This window comes from Podarcis pityusensis (genome assembly GCF_964106645.2).
Source record: "Podarcis pityusensis genome assembly, chromosome: 6".
NCBI lineage: Eukaryota > Metazoa > Chordata > Lepidosauria > Squamata > Lacertidae > Podarcis > Podarcis pityusensis.
In genome coordinates this window covers 14,486,747-14,506,441 of record NC_138030.1, presented here as the reverse complement: position 1 = coordinate 14,506,441, position 19,695 = coordinate 14,486,747, and the positions used below count along the sequence as shown (strand labels likewise).

The 19,695-nt window shown below is 45.0% G+C and overlaps 1 protein-coding gene across 3 annotated transcripts in view; it reads left to right on the top strand.

The window, feature by feature from the left end:
• The window catches only part of RBM38 (RNA binding motif protein 38), a 41,011-nt gene that overhangs the window by 8,405 nt on the left and 12,911 nt on the right, over nucleotides 1-19,695 (top strand). For 2 of the 3 annotated variants that reach the window (XR_013988249.1, XR_013988250.1), the window contains exons 3-4: nucleotides 36-90; nucleotides 18,883-18,960. Coding sequence is in view for 1 of the 3 variants with exons in the window: in XM_081012425.1 (XP_080868551.1) it covers nucleotides 36-90 (55 nt within the window). In the remaining 2 variants the exon portion in view is untranslated. The remainder of the gene's footprint in view (nucleotides 1-35; nucleotides 91-18,882; nucleotides 18,961-19,695) is intronic. The other variant, XM_081012425.1, reaches the window with a different exon arrangement.

The window sequence follows — 19,695 nt, the reverse complement described above, 5'->3', positions numbered from 1 at the left end:
GGATCTAATACTGCGTTTTGCAAACATTTTTCTAGGTTTCACCTTAGGGGTGCAGCAGCTACATCCAGCTCTCATCCAGAGACCTTATGGGTAAGTGGAATTCTGTTGCTTCTTAAAAATTTCATTTGCAACTTAAAGGTAAAACTAGCAAATCGTCTTGAAGAAGGGAAATAAACTTCTATGTTGCGGCAAAACCTCCTGGAAATCTATGGCAAAGCTTTTTAATCTTTGTGTTTGGATCACCCCTTTGGTTTATTTTCATGGGCGTTGCATTTGCCACCAGCAAATTATAATCTTTGGAAATGACCCTCTTTCCTTGGGTTGCACATGAAGGGGCTCAGTGGAGCCTTTCTTCTCCCTTAAATTTCACCTCCCCGCTCCACCTCTCTGGGTGCCCCGGAGTTGCTCAGGAGAAGGGAGGTGTGGGTGCAGCACCCATGACCCTTTGCTTGATCATCTGACGTGAGCTTGTGTGCTGGAGGGTGATAGAGGAAGATAGGACTACAGTGTCCTTCTGCGGACCATGGCCATAACCATGTTACCTGCTCTACTGATGGGTACACAAAACTCTTGAGAATACAGTGGTACCTTGGTTCTTGAACTTAATCCATTCCAAAAGCCCGTTCGACACCCAAAACTGTTATAAAATCAAGCCGTGGCTTCTGATTGGCTGCAGGAACTTCCAAAAAACATTCACAAACCGGAACACTTACTTCCGGGTTTGCGGCGTTCAGGAGCCGATTTGTTCAGGAGCCAAGCCGTTCGAGTACCAAGGTACCACTGTATCCCATTTCTTCAGTCCCTTTGTCCTATCCGAAGAGTCGGAAGCCGTTCCATGGTACGTTTCTCCAATCTTTAATTCCCCCATGGGATATATTGCAACGGGAAGTTCTCCTGCACAGGATCTGCTGAAATGAATGGGGGCTGTGCAGGAGGATGGCATTTCTGGGTTTGTGAATGCCCTCATGCTGGATAAACTTCGTACAACCTAAGCAAGGTCTTTTTTTTTTTTTTGTGGGTTTTTATTTTTGCATAGCGTTAATTTGAATTTGCTGCATGTAGTTGCCTCATTGCTTTGTGCTCTGTGTAACAGTCCCTGGCCCAGAAGACAAGCTGCAAAGTCTTAATAGTCAATGAAAGGAACATTAGGTCAGAAATTGATTCTGGACAGATGTTATACGGGGCTTGAGGAGCCTACAGAAGCAAGCCATTGTCTGCTGTTTTCAATAGCATATCCCATTCCTCCCCAGTCCAGAACATCCTCTTTTTATGCATCTAATAGGATCTGGCAGCTGCTCTGGAAAAGACAAGTGTGCTGCTAGAGAACAATAGCAACTGTCATACTACCTTCATTTAACTGTTTAATGATTGATGCCATTCCTTTTTCTCTTTTTTCAGCACTGTGTTTTTCAGAAAGTGCGTGTTGGGTGCTGTGTGTGTGACCTTGGGAAGGCTTCTGGTTTTATGGGACAACACATTGTCTTTTTTTCTTTGCCAAGAATAATTAATATTTAATCTTTTTCCCCCTGTCCTCTGCAAATCTGATGCTTTTTTTCCAAACCTCCCCACCCCCACAAGGAAGCCTTCCTGCTCTGGGTTTTGCCAACTGCATTGATGTTAAAGATTTATTGGTGTGAGAGGTCGTGTTGTCACAATAGCGACTTCACCACCTCGGTGTGTGTTGTTGAAACAAATTGCTTTTTTCACATTCAAATGCCCGTTTTGGGTTTAGGCCGCTGCCTTCAAATAAGGAATATTTGCTCTTGTTCTTAATAGCTCAGGGGAAAAAGAGCATTGGGTTGTGTGTGGGTTTCTACTTTTTCTTTAAGGCTCGGTTCGGGGGAGGGGGTTGTTGAGGGTGGTGATAGCATAAACCCTGTTGAATTCAGCATGGCGTTTTCTGCAGCTCCACTGCTGAAGCATTTCCCGAATGCAGTTACCTGCAGATGGCCTAAATGTGCATTCGCAGAACTGATCTGAGAAGTAGACTCTGCGCAGCTTCCCCACTGCACTCTCCGAATACTGAATTTTGCCATCATGTAAATCTGCACTAAATAAGGAGGAATTTTCCACTGTTTGCTAGGTGCTCTGTGGAAAAGAGAAATGGCTCTGTGCCAGTTCAGAGAACTCGGACCCAACCATAGGTCCCCAGAGCTGTATCTCTTTTCTCTGACCAATGGCCGTGTTAGCTGGGGATGACGTAGGTTGTGGTCCAAAAACATGGGGCAGCAATGGATGGGTATAGCCAGAATGAATTATAGAATGGGTAGCATAATAAGAGGGACGCGGGTGGCGCTGTGGGTTAAACCACCGAGCCTAGAACTTGCTGATCAGAAGGTCGGCGGTTCGATTCTCCGCGACGGGGTGAGCTCCCATTGCTCGGTCCCAGCTCCTGCCAACCTAGCAGTTCGAAAGCATGTCAAAGTGCAAGTAGATAAATAGGTACTGCTCCGGCGGGAAAGTAATCGTCATTTCCATGCACTGCTCTGGTTCGCCAGAAGGGGCTTAGTCATGCTGGCCACATGACCCGGAAGCTGTACACCGGCTCCCTTGGCCAGTAAAGTGAAATGAGGGCTGCAACCCCAGAGTCGGTCACGACTGGACCTAATGGTCAGGGGTCCCTTTACCTTTACCTAGTGTAATAAGAGGAGGAAACGTCTTAATCTTCTAATTGACCTATCAAACAAGAAGGCTAGAAACTGACCCTTGCCATCATTGCACATGTCTGTGTACTCAGTGCATATAAGTGAAGAGGTCTACAGTCTACATTTATCCTGACAGTTCAATCAGACCTCCACATACAGGAGCAGTATACCTTGGAATGCCTTATGCTAGGCACAGACATGGGATGGTTGTTGGCTTTATGCCTACCTTGTGAGCTTCTGGGTGCCTCCACTTGGAAACAGAAGGCTAGACTAGATGGACCAGATTTCCTCGTATCTGTGCAAAATGTGGGGATATCTGTGCACATTTAGCTTCAGCTATGTATGTGGGAAAGCTGGTGTGTGGGTGAAAGCTTTTTCCAACTCTTGTGTGCTTTGTCTTCATGCACTATGGAATATGGGACTCTTCATGCATGTGTGCATTGCAATCTAAGCAGCCAGCGTTCCAGTTCTTGGGCACCGGGTTTTGTCAGCCGAGAAACCATTGGGGTTGCATGAAGTGTATATATGGCAATAAATGTCAGAAATTATTTGTTGGTTGCCAAGAGACGGGAACTGGGAGGCCAAGAGAGGCAGGGAAACAGCGAGAGAGATATGCATGCCTATATCTTGTTTGTAAGCATCGCTAAACAAGAATTTCGCTGCATTCTGCTCCAGCAGTGATTCAATCGCGGGAGATGCAGGCTGGCAAGACGGAGAGACGTTTGCCCAAGTGATTTTGGTTAGCACTGTAGCCTTGCTCCTAAGCAGAGCGTTGGGAGTTCTCCTGGGCAACACATGTTTGGCAGCTGCCTCTATTATTGTCCTGCTGGAACAATAGGCAAAGAAAGTTTCAGTGCTGGATCCAGCATTCCTTGTGCACCCAAGGCTTCAAACGCCTTTGGAAGGAAGAACTAAAATGGTAGTGTTTGTGGCCCCTGATATTTTCTAGGAGTGATCTGTTACAAGCTGTGCCCTGGAGTGTTACATACTCTGACTTCATTGTGTGTGGAGGCAATGGGGGGGGCAGGATCCATTGCATCTGAAATGTTGTTGTTGTTGTTTAGTCGTGTCCGATTTTTCTTGACCCCATGGACCAGAGCACGCCAGGCACTCCTGTCTTCCACTGCCTCCCGCAGTTTGGTCAAACTCATGCTGGTAGCTTCGAGAACACTGTCCCACCATCTCGTCCTCTGTCGTCCCCTTCTCCTTGTGCCCTCCATCTTTCCCAGCATCAGGGTCTTTCCCAGGGAGTCTTCTCTTCTCATGAGGTGGCCAAAGTATTGGAGCCTCAGCTTCAGGATCTGTCCTTCCAGTGAGCACTCAGGGCTGATTTAGAGCTTAAATCTCTTTTGTGGATCAGTATCCAACATGTCAAGTTCTTGGGCCATGTACACACCGTGGGCAGAAGTGCAGAAGCCCTGCGCAAGGACTTCCATTTGTGGAATGGGGCTTTCCCTCTTCTCCCTTTTTGACCCCCAACATAGCTCAAGGAGGAGTTCGGGGGGAAACCCAGAACAGCATATAGCAGTTCTTTCTGTTGAACTGCATTGCTTGTGCAGATGGAATGTTTGTAATAGTGTGACACTAAATTCCACCTCGTACATTAAATAATAATAATCCTGAGAACTGTACTTGGTGAAAGTTCTTGGAATCATAGATCTGAGGAGTAGATTGCAGTTCCAAGGATTCTGAGCGGGTGGGTGTGCTTTAAATGCATGGTGTGTACACAGACTGGTTTTGGGGCTTCACGGGAAAGGTTTTGACCAGAGCAACTCTCTGGATTTCTCTCCTTCCTTGGCAGAAATGCTCGTGGCAATTCATTTATTCTTCGGGAGACGTTCCTGGGGGGTGGTTGAGGGAAATGTTGTTGCGGTAACCACAGACAACAGACCCTGCAGTTAGCAGTGTTGAAATTTTTATTGCAGTCTCATGAGAACTAGAAGTTCTCTCTTTGAAGTGCAGCAGATGTGAAGTTTCTCTCGCTCTCTACCTGTAGTCAGGAAAAGAGATTGGGGAAAAAAAAGTTGGGGAAAGGGCCTAACTCTGTGGCAAGGCACCTGCTTCGCAAGCAGGAAGGTCCCAGATTCAAATTCTGCCACCTCCAGTTAAAAGGAATCCAACGTAGCCCGACTCCCTCTCTCTGAAACCCTAGAGTGCCACTGCCAGTTGGAATAGCAGTGGAATACAAATAGTAGACAAATAGTTTGACTTGGTATTAAGGCAGCTGCTTGTATTCCAGTCTACTGAATTGTAGAGAAGAGCTTGAGGATGGAAGGGTTGTCTGGAAAGTTAAAGCAAATGGAACAACAGAGTGACTTTTCTCCTAGAGTGTCTTACAATGAGACACGCAGAGCTGCCGAATCTTTTAAAGAACTTTTCATGCTGTAATTTCAAGCTGTTGAGAGGTCTGGTTGTTGGTGTGGTTTAATGCTAACAGGGAGAGTTCCTAAATGGGTACCTGCAGAGTGCTTCCTGGACATGTGATAGATGCTGGTCTGTTTCAGATTCTTGCCTGATATTATTTGAGTGGGTGGGTCTTATGTAGACAGTGTTATGAACTTAGGTACAGCGGTACCTCGGGTTACAGACTCCGCTAACCCAGAACCTCGGGTTAAGAACTTTGCTTCAGGATGAGAACAGAAATTGTGCTCCAGCGGTGCAGCAATAGCAGGAGGCCCCATTAGGTAAAGTGGTGCTTCAGGTTAAGAACAGTTTCAGGTTAAGAACAAACCTCCAGAACGAATTAAGTTCTTAACCCGAAGTACCACTGTATATAAGCTAGGCGCCAAATGGCACCTTAAACCTAGGTTACGGTTGCCACAAGGGAATGTCTATTCACCAGGGGGTTGGACTGGATAACCCCCGAGGTCCCTTACAGTGCTATGATTCTGTGATTCTACAATCTCAGCTACATAGCTTGACTGTAGCTTGTCCTTACAACAATTCACTTGTCCCAATATGCAAAGAGAAACACACACAGTGGAAATGGAAATAGTATTAACTATGGACTAAGGCAGAAGTTTCTAAACTGTTAGTCGCCAGCCTAGCACCCAGAAATCTCCACATAGTTGCAACTGGACCCATGCCAGTGCCTGGCTAATTTCTAACACTGTAGGTAAAAGGTAAAGGGACCCCTGACCATTAGGTCCAGTCGTGGCCGACTCTGGGGTTGCGGCGCTCATCTCGCTTTACTGGCCGAGGGAGCCGGCGCACAGCTTCCGGGTCATGTGGACAGCATGACTAAGCCGCTTCTGGCGAACCAGAGCAGCGCACGGAAACGCCGTTTACCTTCCCGCCGGAGTGGTACATATTTATCTACTTGCACTTTGACGTGCTTTTGAATTGCTAGGTTGGCAGGAGCAGGGACTGAGCAATAGGAGCTCACCCTGTCACAGGGATTCGAACCACAGGGATTCGAACCACCAACCTTCTGATCAGCAAGTCCTAGTCTCTGTGGTTTAACCCACAGCGCCACCTGCGTCCCAGGTAAGTGCCCATATATGTGGGGAACTGAACCATGTGTCTCTTCCTGCCCCACCCCTTTGAGGGGGAAGAATCATATGATACGCATATAATACAGCTGTCCACATGTGCATGCTGCAAGTCAGGTGTGATTTAGGATGCTTGGGTATTCCCCTCCCTTGCCACATCAGAATCTGTAGTAAACATCTGGACCAGTCAGTTGAGTTACGACCCCTCTGTAGAGGATCACTTGGCTACCCATCACACCATAAGGCCTGTAACAGTGTCCTGATTTCTCTTCCCCCGTACTCCGAGCAAAGCTTCTCCTGGAAGGAGGAACTTCATGGAGCGGGAACAGATTCCTTTCTATAGCTTTTTTTGTGGTGGAAAGTACAGATTTAGGCATGTATTGGCTCTTCGCAACCAGCGTGGTATGGGTTCAGCTTGTACTTTCTGAGTCTCTATATATTAGTACCAAATGTAACACAGATACATCTCCCCTCAAGATTCCTGCATATGGAGACGTTTGGCTGGCTGGGAGTTAGAGTGCTGTTGTAGGTAGGACTTTTGAGCTCAGATTGAGAAACCAGAGTTTAAATTCCCAACTGGAGACAACATGTTCTATAGAGAGAGTCTGGCTACAAAAAATCCTCCTCTGATCTGGTGCCTTCCCAGTGTTTCAGGGAGCCATTCCAATCTGGGTTGGTGGGCTCATAATCCAAAACATCTGGAGGGCACCAGGTTGCAGAAGGCTACCAGGCAACCTCACCAAGAGCGTTTCACTCTCTTGCAGCCTTAGCCATAGGGCTGTTGAGAGGATTACAAGGATGCTGCAGGCTTGTTTAGGCAGGCTCGTTTAGGCGTAAAGAAATACAGTGAACAATTGCAAACATAGAGAAAGTTGTCATGAACAATAAGTGAACCATAAATCACATTAAGATCTTAAATAAAGATGCAAAAATTAATATCAATAACGGCAACAACCCCTCAAAAAACCTCCCCAAAACAGTACCCCAGGCCAAGAGTCTTTTCAGCAGCCTCAGCTTTTGTAGCTGGAGTCAATCAGGGCCCTGTTCTCCCAGAATAGCTAGAAGGGTAGGACTCGAACCAATGGCTTCAAGTTACAAGAAAGGAGATTCCAACTAAACATGCGGGAAAGCTTTCTGATGGTAATAACTGTTTGACAGTGGAACAGACTCCCTTAGAAGGTGGACTCTCCTTCCCTGGAGGTTTTTAAGCAGAGGTTGGATGGCCATCTGTCATGGATGCTTTAGCTGAGATTCCTGCATTGCAGGGGGTCAGACTAGATGACCCTTGGCTCCCTTCCAACTCTCTGATTCTATGAAAAATGCCTATAAGACAGGGAACAGGTCTTCCCGGACTCACAGCCAAGATGGTATACCTTGTCCTTGACATTTCTGTGCCTTAACCAGTGGGAGGAAATCTAAGCACAGTTCATCTTCCTTCGATTCCTAGCTTAAATCAAACAAACAGAACTCGGTTTCTAACTTTTGTGGCTCCCTGACGTGTTAACGCTTGGGGTTTTTAGCATTTTGCTTGATCAGCACCAGCCTTGGCCATTGGAGCTGGTACAATTCAGGCTTGGTGAGGAATCTTCCTTGTATGACAATGTTCACATGGTGGAGAGGGCAGGGAGCTGGTTGAAGAAAGCAAACCTGAATTAAGTCTTGCTGCTGCATTCTGGGTTTTTTCTTTCTTTCAGTCATACAGGCATTTAGTTTCTGGGCCAAATTCAGAGTTCAGCTGCAATATTCAGGACATTGCAGGAAAGAGCTGCAAGTAAGGTGAAAGGGACTAACTTACTGGTAGTTTAAGCTGCTTCTCCGTAAAGCAAAGGGGGAAAAAAAGTCATTAGGTGACTATCTGTTGGCTTAGCTCAGCATAAGATGGAAGGAACCTGATGCATACATGGAGGTCAGAGGAAGAAGACCAGGATAACTTAAAAGGGATATCGTTTGTTCCATCACAGCAGTTTTTCTTCACTGCGGAATATCCTTCTGAAGGATGCTTGCAGTGGTGAGGATGAACCATGGGCCATTAATAGCTACAGAATCCTATGAAAATGAGTTTCAGGCGATTTAAGGCCGGCCGCTTCATTATCCTGAGCACTATGTAAAGTAAGGACTCAAATTGGGACCTATACTGTAGCGTAAATATTCCTGTACAGCGTTCTTGTTTCCATGGATGCATTTGCAGTAATTTGCAAGCTGCAATGTAGCTCCTGTTCCTTTGATAGAAAAGAAGGGGAAAGCAGATGCCAGGTTCCTAGCTAGGAAGAAACTCTGTCATTGACAATCTGAACAGCGTGAGCTTCAAGCTGTTTCACATAACTTTTAAGAGGAGGTCAGGACTTGATAGGACAGGATGTATATCTATCCTCAATTTTATATATATTTAGCAGATATTGGATTTAAGGACTAGAGCAATCTGTGTCCTGGGGAATTGCAAGGTTCTGATGGATTACCTTGCCCAGTACTTTCGGTCATCCCCTCCAGCTCGTTGCTGCAGAAGAATGTCGGTTGTGTTGTACGTAGGGTGGACACTTGTTTCATATGAGGTGACTATCCTCTGCCCTGCTTTGCAGATGAGCAGGGGTTCCTGGTTTGTACTTAAGTGTTACAGTAGTTTGGAAAGAAACACATGAAACTGTGTCCTATTGAATTGGAACTGGTGGCCCATTTAGACCCAGAAGCCGCTGACTGGGCAGGAAAGAGCCACTACACAAACTCTGCAGCAGGTGGGTTGCTGTTGCTTATTAGGAGGAAGAAGAACAGGGGAGGTTGACGCAGTGCTAATGTACTAGCAGGAGTCCTGCATTGGCTCTGCTGGTGAGTTTGCACTGGGCTGACCTCTCGGCTGCCTCTTCCTCCTGGAAAGCAAAAGGGACTCGCCTCCTGGGAAATTAGTGTAGCGGCTCCATACTACCTGGTGAGCTGCTTCTGTTTAGACCTGTTCTCTCTAGGAAGAAGTTCTTTAGGGCAGAGGCCTTCCCCAGTCCTGTTTCTAAAGGCCCATTTAGCTGGTGATCTGACATTGGAAGTTAACACAAGTAAAGCATTACCATACGGATGAGCAATAGTCCCTCTCTAGCAGTGTGGAGTTGTCTCCTCCATTCCCTGCTTAGAGGATTCGTCTGGGTTTCAAGTTGGTGTTACTGTTTCCCCCTTGTCTTAAAATGACAAAAGGAGTAGCTTTATAAACTTGCAGAGATGCTGTATGTTGTAAGGATTTCTCCTTGGGCAATGGAACTTTTCTCCCATGTACCCCCAAATCTGTTCTGGGGGTTCCCTCAACCCTCTGGGGCAGATTTGGGGATGGTAGGAGAGAGGGGAAGTTGCACTGTGCTGGTGGTAACCCTTGTGATCAGAGTTATTTAGTTCAGCCCTGCTGATATGAAAAGTGAAAGAAAACCTAAATCTTCATTTCTCTTTCCTCCCTCCCTGCAGTACTGTTGTTTTTGTGGAAAACAATAGTTAACAGATTTAGCTGCTGCAATGGCAAAGAACTGAAACAGCCCCATCTCCCTGCCCCCTGGCAGCATAACTCCAATCTGCCCCAGACCTCCCCCCCCCCTACCCTGCTTGCCTTTTGTGAAACACAACCCACCAAAGTATGTGAAAATGACTGCATTCAGACAGCACCTTATTCCATTTTCTCCACCTGATATTTTAAGGGTTTTTCCTGTGTGATCTTTCACATAGCGTTTAGAGTAGCTTCTGGAAACCAGGGGACTCTAGTGGAAGTTCAGCACTAATTTCTGTGTTTCCAAGGGGGGAATGGGACAACCATTTGCAACTTTGTTAACTCAGAAAACCAGAGGAGTTTTGCAGTGTAATTAAATGTGATGAATTTTTTGGGGGGGGGGGTCGTATCCTGGCATATGGTTCTTTCCTGCTGTTTAGAATTTAGCATGACATGGGTGTATGTTGATCAAAAAGCCAGAGTTCCATTATGCAACAGGTAATGCAGCGTAAAAGGAACATTACGATCTTGGACAGAAACACCAGTCCGATAATCCCCACACCTGTCCCATCTACCTTGGACCTTCCAGGTGTCTCCTAGAGCTCAGTTTACACTCTTGCAATTCTGGATTGCAATGGAAGAGCAGTTGTGGGCAAGGTATCTTTCTTTTTTTTTTTTTTTTTTTTTGCAAGTAAATTTTTATTCAGAATTTGTACAAGAAAAAAGAAAAAAGAACTAACAAATACAATAATAAACATTTTAACATAAATTATTCATCCTATTTTCATACTATACAAAAAGAAAGCATACAATCATACAAAAAATAATAATATAAACATTAGGCTCTCCTTAGCCTTTGACTTCCCTTCACCCTTTTGGTAAGTATCAAATAAATCCCGGGTTGCGTAATTAGTTTATTAAAGTTTATAATTATAAGCTGATAAAGTTTTTCTAATACCGCCAGTTCCTCCTATATATCCGTTCCAATATATTTCCAAAATTTACTCCAATTTTTTTGAAATTTCTGGTCGTCTTGGTCTCGTATTCTGCCTGTTAATCTATCTAGCTCGGCATAGTTGATCATTTTGACCTGCCAGTCACTTATGTTAGGTATAGTTTCTGTTTTCCAGTTTTGTGCCAGCATAATTCTTGCGGCTGTGGTGGCATAGAGAAATATTTTTTTATCTTCATTTTTTATTTCCTTACCCATAATTCCCAGCAAAAAGGCCTCAGGTCTTTTGGGAAAAGTATATTTAAAGACTTTTTTAAGTTCATTATAAATTGCTTCCCAAAAAACCTTCACCTTGTTGCATTGCCACCACATATGGTAGAGGTCTCCCTCCACTTCACCACATTTCCAGCATGTCTTATTTTCTGATCTATAAATTTTAGCCAATTTTGCCGGCGTAAGATACCATCTATAGAGCATTTTCCAAACATTTTCTCTCAAACTCGTACAGGCCGTAAATTTAATATCTCTATTCCACAATTTCAACCACTTTTCAAACTCGATGTTATAGCCGAAGTCAGTTGCCCATTTAATCATTGCCTCTTTGACTTCCTCATCTTTTGTATGCCATTCCAGTAATATGTCATATAATTTAGACAATGTTTTGTTTTTGCCTTCTATTATTTCTATATTGAATTTTGATTTCTTATCCTCAAAGCCCATTTTTCTTTTATCTTGCTTTAACATATCATTCACCTGATGATATTGTAGCCAACCGGTGAATTGATCCTTTATTTCCTCATACAGTTTAAGTTTAAGCCCTTGTTCTGATTTTCTTACCAAATCTTCGTAAGTGGCTGTCTTCCCTTCCATGTTGGTTTTTTTTATTGTTAAGACCTCTACTGGTGAAATCCACCATGGTGTTTTTCTTTCGAGAAGGTTCTTATTTCTTTCCCAGACCTGATATATTGGTCCCCTGAAAATATGATTTAAGAAAGCCCTGTGGACTTTCACCTTCTCGTACCAGAGATATGCATGCCACCCATACCGATTATTGAAACCTTCTAAATCCAGTAGGTCTCTGTTCTCCAATTTTATCCAATCTTTTAGCCAAAGTAGGCACGCTGCTTCATAATATAGGCTCAAATCTGGGAGAGCGAAACCTCCTCTTTCCTTTTTATCAGTTAGTATTTTCATTTTAATCCTTGGTCTTTTCCCCTGCCAGATGAATTTCATCAGGGTTCTCTGCCATTCTTTACATTGTTTTAAACCTTTAATAACTGGAAGAGTTTGAAATAAAAACAACATCCTCGGCAAAACATTCATTTTAACCACTGCTATCCTCCCTAAAAAGGAAAATTTCATCCTCCCCCATATTTCCAGATCTTTCTTTATTTTTTTCCATGTAACTTCATAATTATCTTTGTATAGGTTTATGTTTTTTGCCGTGATCCACACTCCCAAATATTTCACTTTTTTCACCACCATGATTTCCACTTTTTGTTCTAGATCTTTCGTTTCTTCCTTAGTTAGATTTTTAACCAGCATTTTAGTTTTATTCTTGTTTACCTTAAAACCTGCCACCTCTCCAAATTCCTCAATTTTTTGTAATGCTTCTTTTACACTATCTTGTGGATCTTCCAAAGTCAGAACAATATCGTCGGCAAAGGCTTTAATTTTGAATTCCTTCTTTCCTACTCTAATTCCTTTCACTTCTGTTGCCTCCCTCAGTCTCTTATTAAGTACTTCCAAAATTATAATAAATAATAAGGGGGACAGGGGGCAACCTTGTCTGGTCCCTTTATAAATGTTAAAATATTCTGTTGTATTATTATTTATCACCAGCTTTGCTTTCTGTTCTTTGTATATTGCTTCTATGCCTCTTCTAAATTTTTCGCCAATTCCCATCCTTTCCAAAACCTTCTTTAGGAAGTTCCAGGAAACATTGTCAAATGCCTTTTCGGCGTCTATGAAAACCAGTGCGGCTTTTCTGTCTATTTTCATGTCCAAGTATTCAATAATGTCAATCAAATTCCTTACATTATCCTGTAATTGTCTCCCTGGGAGAAATCCTGTTTGATCGCCATGAATTTTATTAATCAAGACCTTCTTTAATCTTTCCGCCATTATGTCTGCAAATAGCTTATAATCATTATTTAATAATGAGATTGGCCTATAGTTCTTTACTTCCATAGTGTCCACCTCTTTTTTAGGGATCAATGTAACATAGGCTTCCTTCCAGGTATTAGGTATCTTTCCTTCTCTCAATATATTGTTCATAACCTCTCCCAAGCTATCTTTCAGGGCAGGTTTCGTTATTGATTTCTTTTGCCGCAATTGGATTTTTTTCACTAGAGGAACTCTGATAATCTCGTAGAAAACTCCAGGGCTATGTTTGAAACCCCTTTCTTTTTTTAAAGACCACTTACTCAATTCTGTTATACAGTGGTACCTCGCAAGACGAATGCCTCGCAAGACGAAAGAGTTTTTCGTTTTTTGAGTTGCTTCGCAAGACGAATTTCCCTATGGGCTTGCTTCGCAAGACGAAAACGTCTTGCAAGTTTGTTTCCTTTTTCTTAAAACCGTTAATACCCAGGGTAACCGTGCTTCGCAAGACGAAAAATTCGCAAGACGAAAAAACTCACATAACGAATTAATTTCGTCTTGCGAGGCACCACTGTATTAAAAAAGGTAAAGGTAAAGGACCCCTGACAGTTAAGTCCAGTTGCAGGATTCCAACCGCCGAGCTTTCGATCGGCAAGCCCAGTGGTTTAGACCACAGCACCATCCTCGTCCCTCTGCTATATTAGGGTTGCCATATTTCAAGAAGTAAAAATCCGGACACAAAAAGTTTTCCGTCATTGGAATCCCGGACATGGGACATTGGAACTTGACAGATTGGCTTTGTTGTTGTTGTTTTTGTTTAGTCGTTTAGTCGTGTCTGACTCTTCGTGACCCCATGGACCAGAGCATGGATTGGCTTAGTCAACCAGATTCATAACTAAGCATGCCCAGTTCTTCCAATCTGTAGAAGCAAAAGCAGGTTTTCCTTCTAATCTAATGCCTTTTACTTGTTTTCTGTGAAAGAGACTATGAGTAATTTTCTTTCTTTCTACAGCTTGGCAGATGCAGAGGCTGAAAAGATTTCTCTGTTGTCCTCATGTAAATTCCCTCCCCCACCCACCCACCACACAGGGAGATTGTATCTTCAGCTCTTTTGCCTGACAACCTGTTTTTGTGCGCTTGCCCATAAATATTTTTGTTTCTTCCAGCTTTGTGGGGTTGCTGGTTGTGGCAGTGGCCAGATCAGATCTAGCAACAAGGCTCTGGATCTGCTTAGCTTGAGTTGCAAAAGGTCTCTCTTTGTTCTTCTTCTTCCAGCTAAGATAGGGGGTTGATTGCCTTCCTACTTTGCATTCCCACCTCTTTTACACTTTCCTGCTGTTGTTAGGAAGCTATTGTTAAAAAATGAAGAAATAAAAGTTGTGTGTATTACGTGTACCCTAATAATCTATATTGCTGTTGGAGCTGGTGGGGGAGTTCTAGTGCTTAGGGCAGCCTCCCCCCCCCCCCAGCAAACCAGGTAAACTGTTGTGGGCACCACACACAAATTCCACAACCAAGCACACACCGCAGCCTATTCTACTACAGTGGTGCCTCGCAAGACGAAATTAATTCGTTCCGCGAGTTTTTTCGTCTAGCGAATTTTTCGTCTAGCGAAGCACGAAATCCCATAGGAATGCATTGAAATCCAATTAATGCGTTCCTATGGTCAAAAAAAGTCCAAACAAAGCCAAATTTGGTACAACAAGAGTTTATTAAGTGCTCTTTAAAGTCACACATACTGTAAAGAGCATTTCAAAAATTGAAGGAACAATAAATTAAGTTTCTAAACATGACAGGGAAAACATTTAAAAATCAAAAAAGGGTACATTACATTTTCTAAGACTCTGGGGGACCACTCGAAGAAGGTTCGTCTTCCACTCTTTGCTTCTTGCTTAAGAACCTGTCCATGGTCTGCTGCTTCATCCGCCTTTTCAGCACCTCCCTGAAAGACGACATGACCCTTGTATCAAAACTGTTCGCAAGGTCACGTGTCACGTGCTTGTCAGGGTGGTTCCGCTCTGCAAAAGCCTGCACATCCTTCCACTTCAGGCAAATGTCCCTCAGTTCTTTGGAGGACAGCCGTTCCTCAGTTGCTTCCTCCTCTTCCAGCGAGGCCTGCTCCTGCGCAGCCTCTGCCTGCAGTTTGACCAGCTCCTGGGTGGTCAGCTCGTGGTCGTGCTCCTCCACCAGCTCGCTGACGTCCTCCTCTGTGACCTCCAGGCCCATGGTCCTCCCCAAGGCAACAGTGTCCTGCACCCCTGTTGACTCTGGTGCATCAGAGTCATTTGGTGCCACACAGTCCGGCCACAGGCTGCGCCAAGCGCAATTCAAATTTCTCTGGCTGATCCCTTTCCAGGCCGTGGTGATCATCTTCAAGCAGGTGACGATGTCGAAGTGGTCCTTCCAGAATTCCCGCAGGGTAATGGTGGTGCAATCAGTCACCTCAAAGCATCGCCTGAAAAGCTCCTTGGTGTAGAGTTTTTTGAAATTGGCGATGACCTGCTGATCCATCGGCTGGAGCAGTGGCGTGGTGTTAGGCGGCAGGAACATGATGTTGATGAAGCTGAACTCCTCCAACAAGTCCTCCTCAAGGCCTTTAGGATGAGCAGGAGCATTGTCCATCAGAAGCAAAGCCTTCAGCGGCAGGTTGTTGTCCAGCAGGTACTGTTTGACAGCAGGGCCAAAAGCAAGATTGACCCAGTCCACAAACAGCACACGTGTGACCCAAGCCTTGCTGTTGGATCGCCACATGACACTCAGCTGCTCCTTGTCGACCTTGTGTTTCTTGAAGGCCCGTGGGTTCTCCGAGTGGTACACCAGCAGGGGCTTGATCTTCAGGTCGCCGCTTGCGTTGGCACAGAAGAGCAGGGTCAGACGGTCCTTCATGGGCTTGTGGCCAGGCAACTTGGCCTCCTCCTGAGTGATGAAAGTCCTTTTGGGCATCCTCTTCCAAAACAGCCCGGTCTCGTCGCAATTGAAGACTTGCTGTGGAACGTAGCCCTCCGTCTTCACAACCTCCAGGAAATCCACGGCAAAGTCTTCAGCCGCAGGAACATCAGAACTGGCAGCCTCTCCATGCCTGACCACGCTGTGGATTCCGGATCTCGTCTTGAACCGGTCAAACCAGCCTCTGCTTGCCTTGAAGACTTCTGGCTCGCCTGAGGTTCCTGGCTGTTCCCGGATGAGGTCTGCATGCAAGGCCTTGGCCTTCTCACAAATCACGGCCTCAGTCACTGTGTCCCCTGCACGCTGCTTCTCTTCTATCCAGATGAGGAGCAACTTCTCGACCTCCTCCAGAACAGCTGGGCGGTTCTTCACGATCCTGGTGACTCCCTTGGCTGCATCAGTCGCAAGGATCTTCTCCCTCATCTTCAGGATGGTGCCGATGGTCGATGGGTTCCTGCCGTACTCCCTGGCGAGGTCCGTCACACGCATTCCACCGTCGTGCTTCCGGATGATCTCCTTCTTCATTTCCAGCGTCACCTTCTCCTTCTTCCTCTCGCCGGCCTCTGCAGCAGCAGTCTTCTTGGGTCCCATGGCAGCACAGCTCCTAGCTTCGTAAACTCAGAAAAATAAAAATCAGTGATTCAGACCCAAAAAATTCAAAAGCACCCAGCCACCCACCACACAGGAATTCAAACCCTGAACCAAGTCCTTGAATTCCAAGCACCCAACCCAAAATCCAAAACCCCCCAAAAAAGTTTTAAAAGTTTAACTTAACTTACGAAATGGTTGCAAATCACCAAAGTCTTCAAAATCCTCAAATGGCTGCAAAAGAAGTTTTGGAAAAGCTTTAAAAATCACCAAAGTCTTCAAAAACCTCAACTGTTCCCCCAGCCACCCACCACACAGAAATTCAAACTCAGAAATTTTTTTTTGAAAAAAAAACAACATGGCCCAATGGTCACAGAAAATCATAAAAATTCCAAAAAAACCCACACAAGCTCCCAGATTCTTGCAAACCCCTCCTGAACTGTCCCCCCAGCCACCCACCACACAGAAATTCAAACCCAGATTTATTTATTTTTTAAAAAAAGAAAGTGCCCCAATGGTCACAGAAAATCATAAAAATGCAGAAAAAAACCACACAAGCTCCCAGATTCTTGCAAACCTCTCCCCAACACCAAGTCCTTGAATTCCAAACACCCCAACCCAAAATCCAAAAACCCCCCCGAAAAAAGTTTTAAAAGTTTAACTTACCAAAGAGCTGCAAAAGAAGTTTTGGAAAAGCTTCAAAAATCGCCGAAGTCCTCAAAAACCTCAGAAAAGGCTACCACACCGCGTGCAATGTGTTGCTCCTTGAAGTCAAGTCGCAACTGCACCACTTCCAGCAATGCACCCTGGGTATTAACGGTTTTACGAAAAAGGAAACAAACTTGCAAAACGTTTTCGTCTTGCGAAGCAAGCCCATAGGGAAATTCGTCTTGCGAAGCGCATCGAAAAACGGAAAACCCTTTCGTCTAGCGAGTTTTCCGTCTTGCGAGGCATTCGTCTTGCGGGGCACCACTGTACATTTGCTGTAAACTGCTTGCAGGTGTTTAATTTGAGAAAGTGGTATATACATTTCTAGAGAGGGTGCAAAGTGGGGCTGGTGAGGATTATTATTATTATTATTATTATTATTATACCCCACCCACCTGGCTGGGTTTCCCCAGCCACTCAGGGCGGCTTCCAGCACAATATTAAAATACAACGATTCATCAAATATTAAAAGCTTCCCTGAACAGGGCTGCCTTCAGATGTCTTATAAAAGCCATAGAGTTGTTTATTTCTTTGACATCTGATGGGAGGGCTTTCCACAGGGCGGGCGCCACTACCAAGAAGGCCTTCTGCCTGGTTCCCTGTAACTTCACTTCTCACAGTGAGGGAACCACCAGAAGGCCCTCGGCACTTGACCTCAGTGTTCAGGCAGTATGATGGGGGTGGACACGCTCCTTCAGGTATACTGAGCCGAGGCCGTTGAGGGCTTTAAAGGTCAGCACCAACACTTTGAATTGTGCCCGGAAACATACTGAGAGCCAATGTAGGCCTTTCAGGACCAGTGTTATGTGGTCTCAGCGGCCGCTCCCAGTCACCAGTCTAGCTGCCGCATTCTGGATAGGTTGTAGTTTCCATGTCACATTGAAAGGTAGCCCCACGTAGAATGCATTGCAGTAGTCCAAGTGGGCGATAACTAGAGCATGCACCACTCTGGAGAGACAGTCTGTTGGCAGGGAGGGTCTCAGCCTGCGTACCAGATGGAGCTGGTAAACAGCTGCCCTGGACACAGAATTGACCTGTGCCTCCATGGACAGCTGTGAGTCCAAAGTAGCTCCCAGGCTGCACACCTGGTCCTTCAGGGGCACAGTTACCCCATTCAGGACCAGGGAGTCTTCCACACCTGCCCACCTCCCACCCCCTGTCCCCTAGAAACAGTACTTCTGTATTGTCACAATTCAACCTCAATCTGTTAGCCACCATCCATCCTCCAACCGCCAAATGAGACCTTGGAGCCTAGAGGCCCAATGGCCTGATGGAGAAGTCTACAGGGGTTGCATTTGACACACAAGCTTTGAGTTTCCTTGCACAGTGGGAAGTGTCCATTCGGACTTGCTGGTTTGATGGTCCGTACTAGCCAGCTTGGGTCACTGGAACACACAAGATTGGGTGAACAGAATAAAGAGTGTTTGTACCAAACAGGCCACCTTTAGTCGTCTTTTCAAAGTTATGTTATCCTGTATACACACAGAGCTTCCTGTGATACAGAACGGCCATCTTGCCTTCTCCATGCATGCCCACTGAGGATAAGTGCAAGTGGTATTGATTCTTTGTGGTTCATAGCAGGGAGAAATATATATAAATATTTGTGTCATGTTTATGTACAGTTTTACCTCTGTCTTTGGGGAGCATTCTTGTGTACTTGGAAGTTCCATGTTCACCTGTGTAAAGTACACCTAGATAATGTTGTTTGTGGACATACTTTGAATACCTCGTTGCTTGAGGTGGGATTGACTGTAAGTGCATGCAGATGTCATAACTGATGAAAGAGACACCCAGGGTGTGTGTGTGTGTATCACACACACACACACACACACACACACACACACTGGTACCTCGGTTTTTGAGCGTCTCGGAAGCTGAATGTTTCGGAACCCAAACGCCGAAAACCTGGAAGTAAATGCTTCCATTTTCGAATGCGTCTCAGAAGTCGAACAGTTTTCACTGTTTTTTTTTCAATTTTCCTCATTGATTTTGCAGACCGCCCTTTGCACCTCGGTTGTCGAACCTTTTGGAAGTCAAACAGTCTTCCATAACAGATTACGTTCAACAACCAAGGTACCACTGAATATATAATTTTTAAAATGTTCCAATATTAATTGTATTAGACTTGAATTTGTGTGCCTGCATTTGATGACTCCTGCCTTGCATTCCTTCCCTTTCTGACCCGGAAAGTGGCACAAATTGTCACCTGGGATGTTTTGCGTTGTCTGCTTTGAGTTAGCACCAGGGCGAAATCCAGCGTCTCCTTGATAGGTTCCAAGGAACAGATAGGGACAGCAGTGTCAACAACCCTGTCGATGGGCTGATCGCTAAGGAAACAGTGACAAAGTAGGACATTTGAGACCCAAATGGCCTGAGCAGTTAGGGCCACCCCAAGGTAGTTGTGGGGTTGAAGTCGCCAGTATGGAGCCAATGAATGTTTTGCTTCTCATAACCTGTAACCTTTCTTAATGTACGTAGAAGGATGTTTATGCTTTAAGAATGTTCAGATGTTTTATAGCTCTTTGTGCGCTGTGCCTATAAAACCCTCGTGGCAGCAGACCTTAAGCGGCAGTTCGGCTAGAACTTCGTTAAGTTGAGCTCTGTCCTATTGCAATAGTCTCCAATAAACAGGTGTTGTAGAAGTAAATTCTTACCACGTTAACTGTCACGTGGTGTTCACCTAAATAGTCTGTCCAAGATTTCAGGCAGGGAGTCCCCCCCTCAGGCCTACTTGAAGCTGTTAGGAATTTAAACAGGCACCTTCTGGTCCATTTAGGAGGCATGCTGGAGACAGCCTGTATCTATTCA